Here is a 21613-nt window from a genome sequence, read left to right as displayed (position 1 = left end):
AAAGAGTGTTACTTGTAACTGCTGAAATCTTTCCTGTAAGAATTAGTGGTTTTTTGATATGCTTTAAGGATTGCCTTCTTCAGTAGGTTATAATTACATGTGATATCCTGCGACAGAGTTGCATAGATATTCAAGGCTGTACCAGAAAATATTCCTAACCTGGTAGCCCAGGTGTCAGCAGGCCATTCACAGAGGGTAGCAGTATTTTCAAACCTGATGATGTATGAAGTAATGTCTTCACCCTCTGTGAAGGGAGGTAAATTAGGTGTTGGAATATGTGCACTAGCTGCATGATGTTTAATTACTCCTTCCTCTAATTGTTGTTGTGTAAGAGTTAACTTTTTATTCTCTAATTCAAGGCGAGCTTTTTCGAACTCACGATCCTTTTCTCTCTCTATTAACTCAAGTTCTCTAGCTTTTTTCCTCACGTTCTCTAGCTTTTTCCTCAACTTCTCTATCCTTTGCTCTTTCCTCAAGTTCTCTTAATTTAACTTGTTCCTCACATACTTTAGCTTGTTCCTCACATACTCTAGCTCTCTCCTCATGATCAAGTCTACCACGCTCCTTTTTGTCTTCTCTCTCCCTTTCTAACTGTCTATCTTGGTTTTCTCTTTCAATTCGATGTCTTTCCTTTTTATCCTCTCTTTCTCTTTCTGTCTTTCTTGATTCTATCTCTCTATTCTTTCTCTCTCCTTATTCTCTTCTCTTTCCCTTTCTAACTGTCTCTCTTCTCTCTCAATTCTCTCTCTTTCAAGTCTTTCCTGGATCTTAGCACTAATGAAAGATTCTAAATTTTTCTCTGTTATTCCTAACTTACTTCCAGCGTTCATCCAAAACTGGTATTCCTTCATACTTGCAAGAATAACCTAAAATATCAGGGGAAATGAAACTGGTATTAAAGAAAACGGATGGTTCAATTCCTGCTCCGCTCAAACTGTAAATAAACCAGAAGGCTCGATCCCTACTTCAATTAAACAATATGTATTAATTAAAACGAAGGGTTCTATGCCGGCTCAAAGCAAACAGTAAGTAGAATGGGGTCACTTGACCATCCAATCTTCTCACGAGCAAATCAAGAGTGTCCTACGACAGTTCCCTTGATAAAATAAAGAGCTCAATGAAACAAATTGTCACTGGAAAATCTCGGGTCCCTAGAGTCTAATCCTCCAAAGTGTTTCAAGCTCGAAAAGGTGGCAGAATTAAATATTATATCCTGCCTGACTTGACTTACAATAAATTGAGACTATAACAATCACCAATTCTTTTAAATACCTGTACCGTAGTCCTACCATAGAGAATGATTACTCATGGCTGGTGGTAACCGTCTGTGGTATGCGGCATTGAAGTTCCAAAGGTAGATTCAAGATGGAATTGAATCTTGATTCAGTAGAGTTGATCCTGGCAAGGTCGCCACTTGTGAAGGCTTACTCAGCCCTGTAACAACTTCAGTCAGTATTACCAAGGCTGGCTCCTCCTCAGGAAAATTAATGAATAGAAAAAGAAATAACAGACAATGATAAACACTTTATTATTTAGAAACGGAAAATGTAAAATAATAAAACATGAATGGGTATCCTAATTGAAAGAAAAATGAAAAATTAAATGAAAAAAAATTACATTTGAACTCAACGCTAATATAGGTATATCGTGGTAATGGGGTGTCAGGTGTTGGTGACACTGTGTTGTTGAAATCGTAGCCGTTGCTGATGTTGGAGGGGGGTTAGCAGGTGTTGGTGACCTCCACCGGCTCGTTCTTCACAGAGTGTAGCCGTGAATAATTACTTCAGATGACAGGAACTCAGGTTCGTTACCACTGCTATGATGAGGGGTTAGGTCCTGTGTTAGCTTACATAACAGGTAAATAGATTAAACATGGGACGTCTCAGGACGTTAGTCTGTCTCCTTCTATTCTTCTCGTTGGTTGGCTGGTGACCCTCTCTGTCATTCTAAGCTGTAAAGAGAGACAGATTACCCACTGCTTAAGAAATCACTCTCCATGATAAGTACAATACCTAAAAGATGTGGTGATTATTAAAACATTTAACAGATAAAGACTGAAAGGATTAAGTTAATTATTGGTCAAAAGTGAAGCTTTCAAAAAATAAGTCCACTAAAATATAATCAGGCGTGTACTTACAGTAGTGTTGGGAGCTGTGAGTCGAGTGATTTACTGTTTGACCGGAGCCCCACACGTCACCTTTCGGGGGAGGGGGAAGAGGGAGGGGAAGGGATAGTGGGAGCTAGACTGACCCTACCTTAACAAGCAGCCGGCAATCAAACTATCACTTTCGGGGAGGGGGAAAAAGGGGGGGGGGAGTAGCGGGAGCTGGACTTACCCTACCTTAACAAGTAGCCGGCAATGAAACTATTGTTACTATACACTCCCTTGCTACTCCTATCTATTGAACTTTTCCCTCACATTAATGCTACACTTTATCACTGGCTGACACTACAGCCTTTATCGAATCCTACTGCTTTAGTATCGTACATATCGTAAAATCACTGAAGAAGGCACATTCTCCCCTCTCTCTTCCTCCTTAACTTTCGTACTTTACTAAGAATTCTTTCTTGAATTCTATCATGTTTCTCACTTTCTTTACCAAAGGGCTGGCACTAAGAACTTTCTTTGGGCCCATGGTGGCTTATTTTGCAGTTGGGCTTAATAAACAGCCACAAAAAACAATGGATTATAGCGAGATGTTTGGATGAATATGCAGTCTTGCTCACTCACCCAGAGACACAGCCAGACTGACTCATGAATGCAGCAGAGTGGCAGGCGGACACATCCAATACGGATGATTTTCGAGTTGACAACCGAAATCCATGATAGAATTTCGGCCAAAAAAGTGGCCGAAATCCGATTTGGCCGATATCCGGAATGGCTGATATCCGAGGATCCAATGTATTGATAAATTTAAATTTGCAGCCTACACAGAGTGACCTTATTGAGCAGTATCCTGTCCATAAGATACTCTAACCATTAAAGATCGAAATCCTTCAAAAGAGGTATGTATACCATATTATATAAATAAAATCCTTTAAAAGGTATTTTTTTTACTCTATCTTAAATATAAAAACTGCAGATATTCAACTTTTCACATCATTTCCACTCTCCATCCTCGTCAGATAAGGATACACCCTGCATTTAAAGTTATACAGAAGTGTTTTTCACACTATACCACTCACTTATTTATCCATACCTCACCTATGCTATTTGTGCTTGGGGATCAACTGCAGCAACACACCTAAAGCCAATAATAACTCAACAAAAAGCTGCAGTAAGAATAATCACACCCCCCCACTCTTCAAAGATCTAAACTTACTCCCAGTTCAGTACATCCACACTTACTACTGTGCAATCTATATCTACAGGGCCTTAAACTCTAATATCAACCTTGACCTAAAACGCTTTCTTGATAGTTGTGACAGAACCCACAGGCATAACACCAGAAACATTCCCCGTGTCCGACTAAACCTTTACAAAAATTCAATGTATGTCAAAGGCCCTAAAATCTGGAATACCCTACCTGAGAACTCTAGAACTGCAGACACCTTCATCACCTTCAAAACTACCATTAGAAAACATCTTATCTCCCTGATACACCCCGTCAACTAACTACACGAATACCACCTGGTGGTTCACACTTACACTCGCTCACTCACTTGACCATAAACAGAAATATTAATCTCAGTCTTAAAATAATGAATCCTGTGATACTCCAATACTGAAACTATATACTGTGCCAAAACAAAAGCATTCACATTGCTAAACTCACAAACTAGTATTTAGTCACTTAGCCATAATACCAACTTACCTCATAATTTGTAATATTTTACAATTAAGAATAAAACTAAGTATGCCCGAAATGCCTAGCCATGCTAAGCGTTCTAGTGGTACACTCTGTAATCACAATTTTACTACATGTAAACCAAACAATAACCAAATTTCTGTAAACTCAGCATTGTAATCCTTATAGAGAATAAACTTTGAATTTGAATTGAATTGAATTGAAAGTGTTTCGATTCATTCTGGGAAACTTTTAATGGGTTCCAGAGGAATGACCATGTATTACCTGCACACATTAATAATTACATAAACCTCTTCCTTATACAGTCAACCAGCTCTGAAAAGTTGAAGCCAATCGGACAAGGCATTCTGAAGTTATAATTCAAAGCCTGGAAAAAGAAAATTAAAATATAAGGCGGAGTATAAAGTAATATCCAGGTAACCATTCAAAGGTAATTCTGAGGGGAAACCTAATAAAGAAAGAAATATCTACACTTCTCTCTCCCAGTGTTTCTTTCAAAGAAATGAATGTTGCAAAATAAGGTTTAGCTGTGGGTTGGGTGGGTGTTTTTTTGTGGGTATGAGGGCGACTTGCCTAGTGTGGGTCAGTTGGTTTGCTGCAGTGTCTTCCTTTCATAAGAACGTAAGTACATAAGAATTGAGGAACACTGCAGAAGGCCTACTGGCCCATGTAAGGCAGGTCGTTATCAAAACGACCTCTACCTAAAGCTACCCAAGAAATAACTCCCGTACCCAATGACACCAATCAAACCTAGCCTCTCCCACTCATATATTTGTCCAATCTCTTCTTAAAACTATCCAAGGTCCTAGCCTCTATCACCCAACTGGGAAGATTATTCCATGCATCTACAACTCTGTTAGAAAACCAGTACAGTGGAACCTCTACTTACGAGTTTAATCCATTCCATGACCTTGCTCGCAGCTGGATTTGCTCGTTTGCAGAGTCAATTTTCCTCATTTAAATTAATTGAAATGGAATTAATTCGTTCCAGTGGAATTCCAGGCACGAGAAAATACTTTAATAATTTCCCTAATATCGTCTCTACAGCTTATTTATCTATGACAATTCATGTAATATGACATAATAAATAATACTAATAACATAGAAACGTGATATATACACTAGAATGAATAAAATACATATCATTGGGTATGTGGCTAGTGGTGGTAACAGCGGCCATTGTTGTTGTTGGGGTTTATAGGGCCATTCCTGCTCCTGGCTACATATGTAGAGAACCTAGGATATCCCAAAAAAGTCAGACAGAGTGGCTTATAAGTGCAACACTCTTAACGCTTCACTTTATTGCTAAACTCTTAATTCTGCACTTAATTGCTACACTCTTATTGCTACACTTAATTGCTACACTCTTAATGCTACACTGCCACTGCTGCTTCATGTCGTCTGCCACTGCTACCTCATGATGTCTGCCACTGCTGCTTCATGTTGTCTGCCACTGCTACCTCATGATGTCTGCCACTGCTACTTCATGTTGTCTTCCACTGCTGCTTCATGTTGTCTGCCACTGCTGCTTCATGTTGTCTGCCACTTCTGCTTCATGTCTGCCACTGCTGTCTCATGTTGTCTGCCACTTCTGCTTCATGTTGTCTGCCACTGCTACCTCATGTTGTCTGCCACTGCTACCTCATGTTGTCTGTCACTGCTGCTTCATATTGTCTGCCACTTCTGCTTCATGTCTACCACTGCTGCCTCATGTTGTCTACCACTGCTGCTTCATGTTGTCTGCCACTTCTGCTTCATGTTTGCCACTGATGTCTCATGTCTGCCACTGCTACCTCATGTTGTCTGCCACTGCTGCTTCATGTTGTCTGCCGCTGCTACCTCATGATGCCTGCCACTGTTGATTCATGTTGTCTGCTACTGCTGCTTCATGTTGTCTGTCACTGCTGCTTCATGTTGTCTGCCACTGCTGCTTCATGTTGTCTGCCACTGCTACCTCATGATGTCTACCACTGATTTCTCCAAAGAATCGAACATTTCTGCTATTTTCAGCTCAATTTCAAGGTACTTTTCATCGTGAAACCAATTAAAATCATGTTTATTTTGTAGTATATCTTCTATTCCATCACATGAGACCAAATAAAACGAGAATACAACCATAAAAACCATACAAAAAATATACCGCTAAGGGGAGGCTAATGGCTGAGAAGTGAACTCCGTTGTTTATGGTCCGATTTCTTTCACTCCAGAGAGTGGAGATTTAAGGCTTTAAGTCTATCTTCATATAAGAGATTCCTTACACGGTAAATCATTTTAGTCATTCTTCTCTGTATGTTCTCTTATGAGTCTATATCCATCCTGTAGTAAGGGGACCAAAACTGAGCAGTGTAATCTAAATAAGGCCTCACTAGTGATGTATAGAGTTGTAAAATAGCTTTTGGACTTCTGTTACTTATACTTCTTGAGATAAATCCAAGTAATCTGTTGGTCTTGTTGCGCACACTAAGGCACTGCTGTCTTGGCTTTAGATTTCTGCTTACCATGACTCCCAAACCTTTTTCACATTCTGTATGATCAAGCTCTACATCACCTAGATTATAGCTTCGAGGGTTATTTTCATTACTAGTACCTTACACTTGTCCACATTGAACTTCATCTGCCATTTTCAGACCAAGACATTAATTTGTCCAAATCCTCCTGGAGTTTATTGCTATCCTCCTCAAAATGAATTATACGGCCTATCTTTGTATCATCAGCAAATTTACTCATGTCACTCGTAATCCCTCTAACAAGGTCATTAATGTAAATTATGAACAAGAGAGGGCCTAAAACTGATCCTTGTGTAACGCCACTAGTGACTAATCCCCATTCAGATATCACCACATTAATGGTAACTTTCTGCTTTCTATGTATAAGCCATGCCTCTATCCATGCTAGAACTTTACCTACTATACCATGAGCTGCCACTTTTCTTAAGAGTCTCTTGTGAGGTACTCTATCGAAGGCTTTACTAAAATCCAAATAAACAATATCATATTCTTTATCACTTTCAACTGCCTCAAATGTTCTATTGAAGAGCGTCAGTAAATTTGTCAGGCAGGAACGACCTCTCGTGAATGCATGCTGAGAATCATTTATCAAGTTATGCTCTTCAAGGTGACTTCTAATAATGTCAGCTCTAATTGATTCTAATAACGTGCCCGCTATAGATGTCAGACTTATTGGACGGTAATTTGAATATAGGAACCACATTAGCCATCTTCCACAACACCGGTAAAGATGGACGAATTAAACACACTCGTTAATGGCTGACTAAGCTCCATCTTGCATTCCTTAAGTACCCTGGAAAACAGCTCATCGGGTCCTGGTGACTTATTTTTTTCAGTTTGTCTATTTGTTTAATAACCATGTCCCTCGTGACAGTAATATTAGTTAATTTAAATTCATCAGGAGCTAAATAATTGTTAATTACAGGAATCTCATTTACATCTTCCTGTGTAAAAACTGACAAAAAATAGTCATTAAATAAGGAACACATTTCCAGTTCGTTATCCGTCAGCTGTCCATTCCCAATTTTCAGAGGTTCTACCTTTCCCTTCACCTTCGTCCTATACACCTGAAAGAACCCCTTTGGATTAGGCTTTGATTCATTAGCAACTCTAATTTCATTGTCACGTTTAGCCTTTCTAATCCCCTTTTTTACTTTTCTTTTAAGCTGAACATATTGATCAGTAAGGTTAACCTCTCCTCTTCTGATGCGCCTATATATTCCCCTTTTCTCCCCTAACAGATGGTTTAGCCTCTTGTTAATCCATTTGGGATCGTTATTATTAGACCTAATTTCTCTCTGGGGAATGTATATACTCTGAGCACGGTGTACATTATTAAGAAAAAAATCATAAATACAGATCCCTTCATAATCATAAGTATGATCATCGTCAATAAAATCATTAGCTAGATAACCCCAATCGAGATTTGACAGGTGTTCCCTAAGTCCATTATAATCGGCAGAGCGAAAATCAAGGATTTTTACCGTATTATCATTATTCTTGTATTCTCAGTTAATGTTAAAAATGATTGATTTGTGATCACTTGCGCCAAGCTCTTCAGTGATCTCCAGATTATTTACGAGTGTTTCCTTATTTGACAAGACTATTACCCCTGGTAGGCTCTGTTACACACTGCTTCAGAAAACAGTCCTGAACTGGAATAGAAAGTAGTATCCAGGTAACCATTCAAAGGTAATTCTGAGGGGAAACCTAATAAAGAAACAAATATCTACACTTCTCTCTCCCAGTGTTCTAATGAGTGAGAGGGGTTCGATTAAAGCGGGACTTACACATTAGTTAAGGGGATTGTCGGGGATTATTGTTTGGGTAGCACTGAAGGTGAGTTGGGCAAATATTTATGTAGGTGGGTTGGGATTTGATAGGGACTACCCACTAAGGGCAGTAAGTTTGCTGCAGTGTTCCTTCTTTCTTATGTCCTTATGTTATTGCTTGGGTAGCACTGAAAGTGGGTTGGGCAAATGTTTTTGTTAGTGGGTTGGATTTGAGATAGACCTGTCAAATATGTACCAATAGGCCTGTTGCAGTGTTCCTCCTTTCTTATGTTCTTATGAAACCAATTTCCAAAACTCTTTGTTTAGAGGAAGAACCTAAGATAATCTACATTTTTAAATTATAGGTCATATTAAGTAGCCAGAAATACCTGAACAAGAGTTTCAACTACGATTTCGCTCATCCCTGGGTGGGCATAAGTCTTCTGACTTCCACTGGTAGGTACCATATTAATGACTAGTGTAAATAATGACCATGCTTTTTTCTAGCAAGACAGTTCAAGCTTTTGATATTTACCTTCATGACCAGTTATAAAAATAAATATATCTCAGCTAATTTAAGGAGAGAGAGAGAGAGAGAGAGAGAGAGAGAGAGAGAGAGAGAGAGAGAGAGAGAGAGAGAGAGAGAGAGAGAGAGAGAGAGCAATGTTATAACAACAACGCAGTCTTTGAGGCTCAATCTTTTCTATATGCTGAATACCTACCATAGAGTCTTCTTCACAGGCAGTCACTGGCATACACGCAGGAAGCTACTCACTCCAGCATTCCACTTCAAGATCTTAGAAGAGTTTATGTCGGTTTTTAACAAACAAAGCAACAAGCTGATCCAAAAACTGGAGAAGAAAGCTGATGGAAATACCTTTGACATATATGATGACCTTACCCTCTGTGCTCAGGACATTATTTGTGGTAAGTTGATGATTTTGTTTTCTTAATGGACACTGTCATGACGCGAGGATACTGTGATGACGCACGTACAGATGTATTATTATACAGCTGGTAGTGGACAAAGCAAATGTACAGTGGACATAGGAGATTCAGAAAATTAGGGATATTGTTATGACACAGCATTTCAGTTGTGTCATGCTAGAATAAGTTGAATTTTATTTGACATACATTATCCCCTTTTTATAAGCCTACATTAACTCTCCATTCCTGCGAAGAAAAGGGAAGATTCATGCCTCTCTCTACCCCCCTTCACATATATAATATATATATATTTTTTTTCAAGTAGTACAAAAGTAAGCATACCTTTCTTGTATTAATCTTGACTTTTTCAGAATTTTGTCAACCTCAGGTTCAGTTTTATGTACACAATTACGTTATTCCCATGAAAATTAAATTTTCTCCATTTAATGATTAGAGGCAATCATAAAGTCAATGAAAAATAGGAAATCTTTTTGCTTCCTAACTTAATGATTAGATGTTAATTAAAGTTAGAAGTGACTGAGATTATAAAACACAATGAAGATGGATGATCTCAGAGGTGAATGTCTTAAGTTCTACAAAGACTTATGCCCAAAAAATAAGAAAGTGAAGTAATCTAATGATTCAAGAAAGAATTAGTAGAGACTTACTAGCAATATTCATAATAAAAAAAAATAATCATCGTATTATACGTATTAACACGAGTATATACTTAACAGAAATTGTTTTTCGTAGATTATCCTTGGTTAACAATCCTGCATTAACACTCATACACATTTGAATACACACACACACACACACACACACACACACACACACACACACACACACACACACACACACACACACACACACACACACACACACACACACACACACAAACAAACACACACACAAACACACACACAAACATACACACACGTGTGTGTGTGTGTGTGTGTGTGTGTGTGCGTGTGCGTGACAATCTGCAAGGCAGCAGAGGAGAGGTTTTTACCCAAAAGCAACAGACATAACGAGGAGGCCAGGACGAGCCCTTGGTTCACCCGGAGGTGTAGAGAGGCCAAAACCAAATGCAATAGAGAATGAAAGAAGTATAAGAGGCATAGGACCCAGGAGAATAAGGAGAGTAGTCGAAAAGCCAGAAATGAATATGCACCGGTAAGGATTGAGGCGCAGCGACAATACGAAAATGACATAGCGGCTAAAGCCAAGTCTAACCCAAAGCTGTTGTACAGACACATTAGGAAAAAAACAAAAGTAAAGGACTGGTAATCAAGCTGAAGAAAGAAGGATGCGAGCTCACAAGAAATGACCGAAAAGTATGTGAGGAGCTCAACAAGAGATTTAAAGAAGTATTCAAAGTGGATACAGAAAGGACTCCAGGAACACGGAGTGGTAGGGTACTCCATCATGTGCTGGACACAATACACACAACTGAAGAGGAGGTAAAGAAGTAGCTAAGCGAACTAGATACCTCAAAGGCGATGGGGCCAGATAACGTCTCTCTGTGGGTCCTGAGAGAGGGAGCAGAGGCTCTCTGTGTACCACTTACAACAATCTCTGACACATCTATCGAAACAGGGCGACTGCCTGAGGTATGGAAAATAGCAAATGTAGTCCCAATTTTTAAAAAAAGGAGACAGACATGCAGCATTAAACTACAGGCCAGCATCACTGACATGCATAGTATGTAAAGTCACGGAGAAGATTATCAGGAGAAGAGTGGTGGATTCCCTGAATTCAACCAGCATGAATTCAGGGAAATGAAATCCTATGTCACAAACCTCCTGAAGTTCTATGACAAGGTGACATCAGTAAGACAAGAGAGAGAGGGGTGGTTAGATTGCATTTTCTTGGACTATAAAAAGGCTTTTGACACAGTTTCCTCTCAAAAAAATTAGTGCAAAAGCTGAATGACCAGGAAGGTATAACAGGGAAGGCACTGAAATGGATCAGAGAATATCTGACAGGAAGGCAACAGGGAGTCACCTTACGTGACGAGGTGTCGGAGTGGGCGCCTGTGACGAGCGGGGTTCCACAGGGGTCAGTTCTAGGACCGGTACCGTTTCTGGTTTATGTGAACGACATGACGGAAGGAATAGACTCAGAAGTGTCTCTGCTTGCAGACGATGTAAAGTGAATGAGGAGAATTTAGTCGTTGGAGGACCAGGCAGGACTACAAAGGGACCTTGACAAGCTACAAGCCTGGTCTAACAACTGACTCCTGAAGTTCAACCCCGCTAAGTGCAACGTCATGAAGATCGGGGAAGGTCAAAGAAGACCGCAGAAATAATATAGCCTAGGTGGCCAAAGACTACAAACCTTACTCAAGGAAAAAGATCTTGGGGTGAGTATAATACCGAACATATCTCCTGAGGCGCACATCAACTAAATAAGTGCTGAAGCATATGGGCGACTAGTGGACCTAAGAATAGTTTTTCTACATCTCAGTAAGGAATCGTTCAGAACTCTGCACACCGTGTATGTCAGACCCATATTAGAGTATGCAGCATCAGTTTGGAACCCACACCTCTGCAAGCACGCCTGGAAATTAGAGAAGGTTCAAAGGTTTGCAACGAGACTTATCCCAGAGCTAAGGGGCATGTCCTACGAGAAGAGGTTAAGGACAGAGGCGGACATGATAACATATGAAAAACTGAGAGGAATCGACAAGGTGGACAGAGATAAGATGTTCCAGAGATGGGAGACAGCGACAAGAGGCCACAATTGGAAATTGAAGACTCAGAAGAGCCACAGAAATGTTAGGAAGTATTTATTCAGTCACAGAGTTGTCAGGCAATGGAATAGTCTGGAAAGTGAGGTGGTGGAGGCAGGATCCATACATAGCTTTAAGAAGAGGTATGATAAAGCTCACAGAGCAGGGAGTGAGTGACCCAGTAGCGACTAATAAAGTGGCGGGGCCAGGAGGTTTGAATCGACCCCTACAACCACAATTAGGTGAGTACATAAACATCCCCAAAAATCTGTACATGCCTCACTCCACCTCTCTCTCTGCCCCTTTACTGAGTTAACTACAAAACTTATCTTTCCGTGCCTGAGTGTCCCGACCTTCTTCACTGACAACCTCACTAACGAGTCAACCGTAAAATTCCTGTCAGCACAAAATTCTGTCCCCAGCTCTGTCACCTGTCTCCTTCAGTGTCTCCTGCACCAGGTTGTCTCTCCATCCTCCCCACCTCCACACCCCTCAATTCTTTTACAAGATATACCCATGGAAAAAAATACCTAGTAAGTGTTTTCTGCAGTCAGCTTTTGGACAGTACAAGTCCCACGACGAGGATTTTTAGTTTAAAATGTATTATAGATAAGTTTCATGGTAAACAAAGTTACTCCAACCTTGGGAGAATTTTAGTTTAAAACTTATCACAAATAAGTTTCTTGAAAAACAAAATACTTTCTCCCCTTGATGGAACACAATATGCGTCTACATCACAACTGTATTTTCCAGTCTACAAAAATGGAATGAAAAAATAGGCTTACCTGGAGTTTACCTGGAGAGAGTTCCCGGGGTCAACGCCCCCGCTGCCCGGTCTGTGACCAGACTTACAGCTTTTTAAATATTCTTTATTCAATTAATCATCACAGGCCTCTGAAGTCAAAGTTTACACCTTTACTGGTAAGACCCAGACATCTTGTGAGGTGGGCTGGGTTGTGAAGGACCTGCCCAGTATGGGTCAACAGGTCTTCTGCAGTATTCCTCCTTTCTTATGTTTCTTAAGTTTGTATAAATAATTTAGAAAACTGAGTTAATAACTGAGACACTTGGGGAACATTTGGGATTTTTTATTCTTGAAACGTTTCACCAGCCAGCGGATTCTTCATTCCAAAACAGAAAAGAAGGGTGGATGATGAGAAAGAGTTTGAGGTAATCAATCCCTTTGCCTTAAGTCGATGTCTTCAGTCCATCAGTCTTGATGAAAGTACTGCACATAAACTGCAGACAGATGAGGTGAAGCTGTGGGAGGCGGAGTCATCAGTGGAAATCCCACTAGTGGAAGTAGGTCATACCATGAGGTCAGATAAGCTTTGAAAAATTCCCTGCATCTAGATCCCAAGATGTTAATGTGTCTATCAGAACAGTTCATTGGTATCCGTTGAGTCCTCAGATAACTATCACATGAAGACATGTATGCTGCTACCACACTGTCTTCTAGTAATCTCTTTCGGACATTCTTCGATGCGCAGATCAATTGATTTTTACCTAATCTGCAAATGTTTTTACCTGCTAAAAGAAAAAATTCTTTGTGGTATAAAAGTCAAACTTATATTAAGACAAACTTTAAGAATACGAACTTTACCGGTGACATTTAAAGGGAATTCACTAGTTTGCACAAAACAAAGATCTTCACACCTCTTATTAAGAGAGACACTAAGACTAATATTCCGCCACTAATGATACTTCTTTACCCCGAAAATACTGATTCAAACATATCACTCATTCTCACCCATTTACAGGTTTCAGTGCACCAGGCCTATCACCTATTATCACCCATTAGAGACCTTATCGCATACTCAATCATGATCCATTCTGCCTCAGATTACTCCATCCAAAACATTAGGTTCAAAATGCTGATTTAACTAGTCAATGTTTGTGGAAAAATATGGTAGAAATTAATTTCCATCAACAAGTGCAAAATACATAGATGATTATATGATTTATTAATAAAGAACTCGTGTATATTGTTGGATTATCATTTTTTTCCACAATTTTATTAGTGTCTCAAAATGGTTCTACCATTAAAACAATCGCTCTAATTCACAAATATTTAATTATTTTCCACATGGTTTACCATTAAGATAAAACTTCGTTTTGCAGTAAAATCTTTATTTAGATAATGTTGCTTACAAACTATGTCTCCCTCTTTTCCGAGAAAATACTTCGTACATTCAATGGCAAATCACCAAATTTCCCAATATTTTTCACAGTTACTCACACTTGTCTGTGAAACCTGTTCAAACCTTATTAAGTTTCCGCTCATTAGAAGGAATCTCCCAACACCTAAACTGAGAGGTACAAACTACTGATTAAATACTAATTAAAGTCAAATGCAAAATTAAATACGAATTAAAGTTTAATACAAAATAAATACGGATTGAAGTTAATTACGAAGGTGAGTCAGACTCATGTCTAGGCGAGTCGATGTCAGGTAATTATATTCCTACGTGTTTCGTTTCATCTTTCTTAAATTTTAATAAAAATTTGTTAAGCGGTATAAGAGTCTGATGCAAAATAATCTAAGTCCTTTCATTTGGGTAAAATCTTAAAATGGGCAAAAAAATAAAAACTGATGTTTGACGATCGTTGTTTTACATACATTAAAATAATGGCATTAATGTTTTATTATGTTTATTCAAGACCTTTGGAAAATTGTGAATTATTTTAATGAATACAGACGAGTCACCACCAGCTGAAGGTCATGTAAATAATTCTGAAAACAACTTTTTTCACTTTATTTTCTGTCAAGCTATTAAGAACATTTAGTAAAATCATTCACTCAAAAGTAGAATATAATCTCTCTTTCTCTCTTTGTATCTAAATATATGAATTATCTTTGTAAGTGTTATCAACTTTGGACTTCATATAATGTTTATAAGAATGACTCACAATGTACTGACCAAAAATGTTAAGTTACCATTGGTTTTGTTTTTCCACTTCTTCCAAATTTAACACGGGTATATTTACTAGTTAAATTTGGTATGACATCCACTTCATATAAATTTTGGATGATTGAGTGATAAGACCTAACTGAAGGCACCAACATGCTCACCTTTGTTTAACTCGACTGTTGCACTTGGTAAACTTGTAGTACATAATCCCCATTAAAATCCTCAGCAATATTTCCGTTCGTTATTTTAATATATGTATTTTCCTCTTTTTTCCTATTTTCCATTGTTACCACACTTGATGGTTGAGCTTGTGAGACCATCGAATAAGATGAGGTTGGAATCTTTAAGGAAGGTTGAGCAGGTGAACAAAATGGTCCAGGTCGAGACAAAGTAGGTCTTGGTAAAGGCCGAGACAGCTTCCTAATTAAAAGTTTCTTTTGGTGAGCAGATCTCATCCCTCGATGCTGCACCTCTTCACTAGTCGCATGTCTGTCACCTTACATGCATGTCACCTCATCACACACTACAAGTTCCCTTGGTAACGTTTCCTACAAATGAAATCTATTTTCATTTTTAAACAAACGTTGGGTTTCTCACACAATTTTGATCAAAGTTTCATTTAAAAATAAAACGTTTACACAATTTTGTTAGGCTGAAACAATTGTCAAATTATTAATAAATAAGACATTAAAATGACTCATGTTCAAAATCCTCCATTTCTTTACATGTTTCTTCACTGTGGATGTCCTAACAATAGACTTGCCTTCTGTGTTTCGACGTTTTTAAAGTGTTAGCACTTAAGGAGACCGATTAGTAACTTATGTAAATTATAAGTTCATATTCAGTATATTGATCTGGACATTAAATCTTATATAACATTTGGAGTTTCTCCAAACACACTGCAAATTTTGGGGATCCGCCAAAATTCAGAGAATGTTTGGAGATCCCAAAAATTGACAGTATGTTATTTAGAGATACACAAAATTTACAGTATGTTGTCTCGAGATCCCCCAAAAATATATTGTCTGGAGATCCCTATAATGTTCAGTATATTTGGAGATTACCAAAATTTGCAGTATCATATCTGAAGATTCACAAAGTTTACAGTACACTGTTTGGGGATCTTCAAATGTAGAGTATGTTGTCTGGGTTATTATCATGGGGGAGCACTAAACCCATAGGATTATAGAATGCATTGGGGGGGGAGATGGAAAGTATTCAGGTTCAGTTCAGGGAACTGGGGCACAGATCCAATTCCCTAGATCAAGAGCCCCTCACCAGCATCAAGGAACCTCCCTTGAGGGGTGTGTTGTCTGGAAAACCCCAAAATTGACAGTATATTGGGTGGGTAACTGCTAATGCTGTATATAATGTTTGTTGCTATGTCTAAAGGAGTGTAATTAAAAAAAATATATAAACAACGAAGGATTTTGAATGCGAGTCATTTTATTCTGAAACTAAACAAAGTTTATTGTATCATTGTTTTTTTCACCGACTTTTTTACAGTGATATAACAGTGTTCGTTGAAGCATCATTTATTTCGATGCCTTATTTATATTGAAACTTAACAAAGGTTTGTTTAAGTCATATTTTTAATGAAACTTTGATGAAAATTGAGTGAGGAAACTTAACAAAATTTGTTTAAAGAATAAACTAGGTTTGTTTGTTGGAAACATTAACACGGGTACTTGTAGAGTGTGATGAGTTATTATCCGATAAAACTGCTCACTACATCAAACCCGCCCGGTGGCCTGGTGGCTAAAGCTCCCGCTTCACACACGGAGGGCCCGGGTGCGATTCCCGGCGGGTGGAAACATTTCGACACGTTTCCTTACACCTGTTGTCCTGTTCACCTAGCAGTAAATAGGTACCTGGGTGTTAGTCGACTGGTGTGGGTCGCATCCTGGGGGACAAGATTGAGGACCCCAATGGAAATAAGTTACAGTCCTCGATGACGCACTGACTTTCTTGGGTTATCCCGGGTTGCTAACCCTCCGGGGTTAAAAATCCGAACGAAATCTTATCTTATCTTAACCTTCAAGCAGGTAAAGGTCTCGACCTTTACCAAGACCTCTAAGTGATTCAGCCGGGACTGTCTCGTAGACCTTGTGCTCAACTCTCATCTCTTTCGATGGTCTCACAAGCTCAACCTTCAAATGTGGTAACAATGAAAATTATAGAAAAAGGAAAGAAACGTGTATTAAAATAATTGAAATGTTGCTAAGAAATATAGTGATGATAATGCATCACATGTTCTGTAAGTGAATTATTGTACTGCAGTCAAATGGAAGGGAGGCGAGTTTACCAATGCCAAAATGAGCTGTCAGAGAAAAGTGTCAAATTTGGAAGTACAGTAAGACCCCCGTATGCGTTGATCCGGTATCCGTTGATCCGGTATCCGTTGATCCAGTTATTCTCGGTTTGCCTCAGCCAGAAAATATTAAGGAGGTTATAATTTGTGGTTTCATTTTACTTCATATATCTTCCAGATTTATTAATTTCTTTTATTATTTGAATAAGAGTTCATAAAATATGGTTATATAAAGCTTCAGTAAGATTTGGCAGAAAACAGGAACTGACTGGCACTGCCTGAAGTCTTCTCAGCAGCAGCAGCAGTAGTAGTAGTAGTAGTAGTGGTGGTGGTGGGAGGTGGTGGCAGTGGGTGGTGGTGGCAGTGGGTGGTGGTGGCAGTGGGTGGTGGTGGCAGTGGGTGGTGGTGGGTGGTGGTGGTGGTGGCAGTGGGTGGTGGTGATGGTGGTGGCAGTGGGTGGTGGGGTGGCAGTGGGGGTGGCAGTGGGTGGTGATGGTGGCAGTGGGTGGTGATGGCAGTGGGTGGTGGTGATGGCAGTGGGTGGTGGTGGTGGCAGTGGGTGGTGGTGGTGGTGGTGGTGGCAGTGGATGGTAGTGGTGGCAGTGGATGGTAGTGGTGGCAGTGGATGGTAGTGGTGGCAGTGGATGGTAGTGGTGGCAGTGGATGGTAGTGGTGGCAGTGGATGGTAGTGGTGGCAGTGGGTGGTGGTGGCAGTGGGAGATGGTAGTGGCAGTGGGTGGTGGCGGCAGTGGGAGGTGGCAGTGGGTGGTGGTGGTGGCAGTGGCAGTGGGTGGTGGTGGTGGTGGCGGCAGTGGGAGGTGAACCACCACCACCACCATGCTTGGATGGGCGGGTACCAGAAATAGTTCAATCTGGCAACATTTTGTTGTATGTCTCACATTCGTAAGATGTTTCTGAAGAAAATAAAATAATAATCATAAAATAAATACTCACATAATTTATTAAAAACATTATAAACTAATAACTTCCAATAATTACTTTCAAATCTTAATATTACTTTTTATAATTCTAACACGACAATCATAGCAACTTCACACCCTAATAATTGTACCATTATAAATTAAACTAACCAACCACCAGTGCAGTGTGACTCACGAAATCGTAATGACACGATTGCAAACAAACCATACCACTGGCGGGATTGAACCCGCGGTCAGAGTGTCTCAAAACTCCAGACCGTCGCGTTAGCCACTGGACCAGCTAGCCACAATAAGATTCGTTCAACTATGCTAACCTTCCCATGGTGTAGAAATATACCTAGTTGGACGAATCTTATTGTGGCTAGCTGGTCTAGTGGCTAACGCGACGGTCTGGAGTTTTGAGACTATGACCGCGGGTTCTATCCCGCCAGTGGTATGGTTTGACCAGTGCAATATTATATCCTCATAATTGTACCATAAATTTTTTAACTAGCTCCCTTTTATTTCTACTGTTTTTTTTTAATTTACCATAACTTGTTTAAAATTTATCAGTCCCCATATATATGTACCACTAGTCTTTTTTTTTTTGTAAAATCAATTACTATAGTCATTGCCTTCAAGTACATTTAACTGCCAATTGTAATTTCAGATATCACAAACTGCAGTGTAATAATAACCTAATACTTGTCAGAGTATGCAAGTCAACTACCCCAACAATCAACTTCACTCTGCCAATTAGGCATTCTTAATCTTACTTTATTCCTAAGTTAAGCATCTTATATTATTCTTAAGTTAAACATCCAGAATCAAACTAAATTATGATTACAAACATTGATCCTGATATCAACCTCTTAGTAAATGACTTGCATGACCCTAGCAGCAACTGCTCTTATTATACAGCAGACCAAGCGAGGACACTACTCAGAGCAAATAACAGCATTACAGTTGACCTAGCATTATTCAATTCCATAAATGCCAGTATGTCTATCATTACTCTCACTGAAGCCTGGTGGTACAGATATCTATGCCATCCCTGGCGACACAGCCATACACAACTGTAGGCCAGACCAAAAAGGAGGTGGAACAGCTATATTACAATGATAAACTTGAATGTATAAACAAAGCTTACACTAGAGATGAACATGGAGAATATATTATAGCTCAATTTAAATCCAAAGACCTACAAAACCTCTAACAGTTGGAACAACCTACAGAGTACCTCAGTCCAATATTTACACATTTAATGAAAAATTAAGAAGCAGTATAAATGAGAAACATGACCAAACACCATCTGATTATCACAGGCGACTTCAATATAAAGCTCCAACATGACCATGACCCACAAGTAACTGAATTCACAAACACTGAGCAGCTACAAGAATCTCGGAGACTAGTATCTCCTTACTAGACCACATCTGGACAAACAGTATCCCCATTAAAATCAGGCATAATCTCAGATAAGACAACTGACCACTATCCTAACTTTCTCACTTGTGTCCTTTTACTTTACATATCGTCGGTAATTCTACCAACATTACATACCATGACAACCACAATGTTCAGTATACCATGACAACCACAATGTTCAGTATACCATGACAACCACAATGTTCAGTATACCATGACATAACCACAATGTTCAGTATACCATGACATAACCACAATGTTCAGTATACCATGACATAACCACAATGTTCAGTATACCATGACATAACCACAATGTTCAGTATACCATGACATAACCACAATGTTCAGTATACCATGACATAACCACAATGTTCAGTATACCATGACATAACCACAATGTTCAGTATACCATGACATAACCACAATGTTCAGTATACCATGACATAACCACAATGTTCAGTATACCATGACAACCACAATGTTCAGTATACCATGGCAACCACAATATTCAGTATACCATGACATAACCACAACGTTCAGTATACCATGACATAACCACAATGTTCAGTATACCATGACATAACAACAATGCTCCGTATACCATGTCATAACCACAAAATTCAGTATACCATGACATAACCACAATGTTCAGTATACCATGACAACCACAATGTTCAGTATACCATAATATTAACCATAGCATTAACCCAGTGTCCAGGCACTAACCCAGTGTCCCAGCACTACCTGGAGTTTACCTGGAAAAGGTTTCAGGGGTTAACGCCCCCGCGGCTCGGTCTAAGACCAGGCCTCATGGTGAATTAGGGTTTGATCAACCAGGCTGTTACTGCTGGCCGCACGCAAGCTGACTTACGACAACCACAACCCGGCTGATCAGGTACTGACTTTAGGTGCCTGTCCAGTGCCTTCTTAAAGACAGCCAGGGGTCTATTGGTAATCCCCCTTATGTATGCTGGGAGGCAGTTGAACAGTCTTGGGCCCCGGACACTTATTCTGTTGCCTCTCAATGTATTCGTGGCGCTCCTGCTTTTCATCGGGGAAATGTTGTATCTCCTGCCGAGTCTTTTGTTTTCATAGGGAGTGATTTTCGTGTGCAGGTTTGGTACCACTCACTCCAGAACCTTCCAAGTGCATATTATCATGTATCTCTCTCGCCTGCGTTCCAGGGAAAACAGGTCAAGGACCTTCAGCCGTTCCCAGTAATATAGATGCCTTATTGTACTTATGTGTGCCGTGAAAGTTCTTTGTACACTCTCCAGGTCTGCAATGTGGCCAGCCTTGAAGGGGGCAGTTAGTGTACAGCAGTATTCCAGCCAAGAGTACAAGCGATTTGAAGAGAATCATCATGGGCTTGACGTCCCTAGTTTTGAAGGTTCTCATTATCCATTCTATCATTTTCCTAGCAAATGAGGTACATACATTGTTGCGGTCTTTGAAGGCGAGATACTCTGACATTATCACTCCCAGATCCTTCATATTACTTTCTCTCTCTACTGTATGGTTAGAATTCGTCGTATACCCTGATACATTTTTTAATTCCTCCAGTTTCCCATATCTGAGTAGATAAATTAGACACATGTGCAACTCTTGGGTATCTTTATTGAGGAAACGTTTCGCCACACAGTGGCTTCATCAGTCCATACGTAGGAGAAACTTGAAGAACAGGAGGAGAATGAGGTAATCAGTCCCTCAACCTTGAGTCGATGTGTTCAGTTCATCAATCTTGAATAGAATACGGCATATCAGCGGAGAAGCAGCTTATAAACCGTATGGCAGGAGAGGTGCGGCAGTCATGGGTCGTGTCACATTTGTTCAATGTGGAAGTAGGTCGTGCCCAAGAATTAGGCAAGCGAAGAATTCCTAAGTATTAAAATCCCAAGAAGTTGCAGTGTCTGACAGATTTGTAGATGAATGGTTCAGAGAACCGACATGTTGATAAATTAGACACATGTGCAACTCTTGGGTATCTTTATTGAGGAAACGTTTCGCCACACAGTGGCTTCATCAGTCCATACGTAGGAGAAACTTGAAGAACAGATGGAGAATGAGGTAATCAGTCCCTCAACCTTGAGTCGATGTGTTCAGTCCATCAATCTTGAATATTGGTATGGCTACGGAAGGAGGTGGTGATGATGGGCGTGCGGCAGGGTGGGCTGGGTCTTATACCTTTGGACACACGAGTGAAGGCAGTGTATGTGAAGCAGCGATACTTGAGGGTGGGAGGGGAGAGGGGTAGAAGGGTGGGAGAGGTCATGAAGGATGTGCGAAAATGGTG

The 21613-nt window shown here is 39.7% G+C and overlaps 1 protein-coding gene across 1 annotated transcript in view; it reads left to right on the top strand.

Annotated features, from left to right (window-relative positions):
- Positions 1-21209, top strand: part of LOC138851464 (cytochrome P450 4c3-like) — a 96458-nt gene extending 75249 nt beyond the window's left edge. The window contains exons 5-7 of the mRNA XM_070080616.1: positions 8454-8544; positions 8830-9015; positions 21070-21209. Coding sequence (XP_069936717.1) covers positions 8454-8544; positions 8830-9015; positions 21070-21209 — 417 coding nt within the window. The remainder of the gene's footprint in view (positions 1-8453; positions 8545-8829; positions 9016-21069) is intronic.
- The last annotated feature ends 404 nt before the right edge of the window (positions 21210-21613 follow it).

Source organism: Cherax quadricarinatus, unplaced genomic scaffold (assembly GCF_038502225.1).
Source record: "Cherax quadricarinatus isolate ZL_2023a unplaced genomic scaffold, ASM3850222v1 Contig684, whole genome shotgun sequence".
NCBI classification, from domain to species: domain Eukaryota; kingdom Metazoa; phylum Arthropoda; class Malacostraca; order Decapoda; family Parastacidae; genus Cherax; species Cherax quadricarinatus.
Note: the sequence above shows the minus strand (reverse complement) of the source record. Positions and strands in the feature narration are given on the sequence as shown.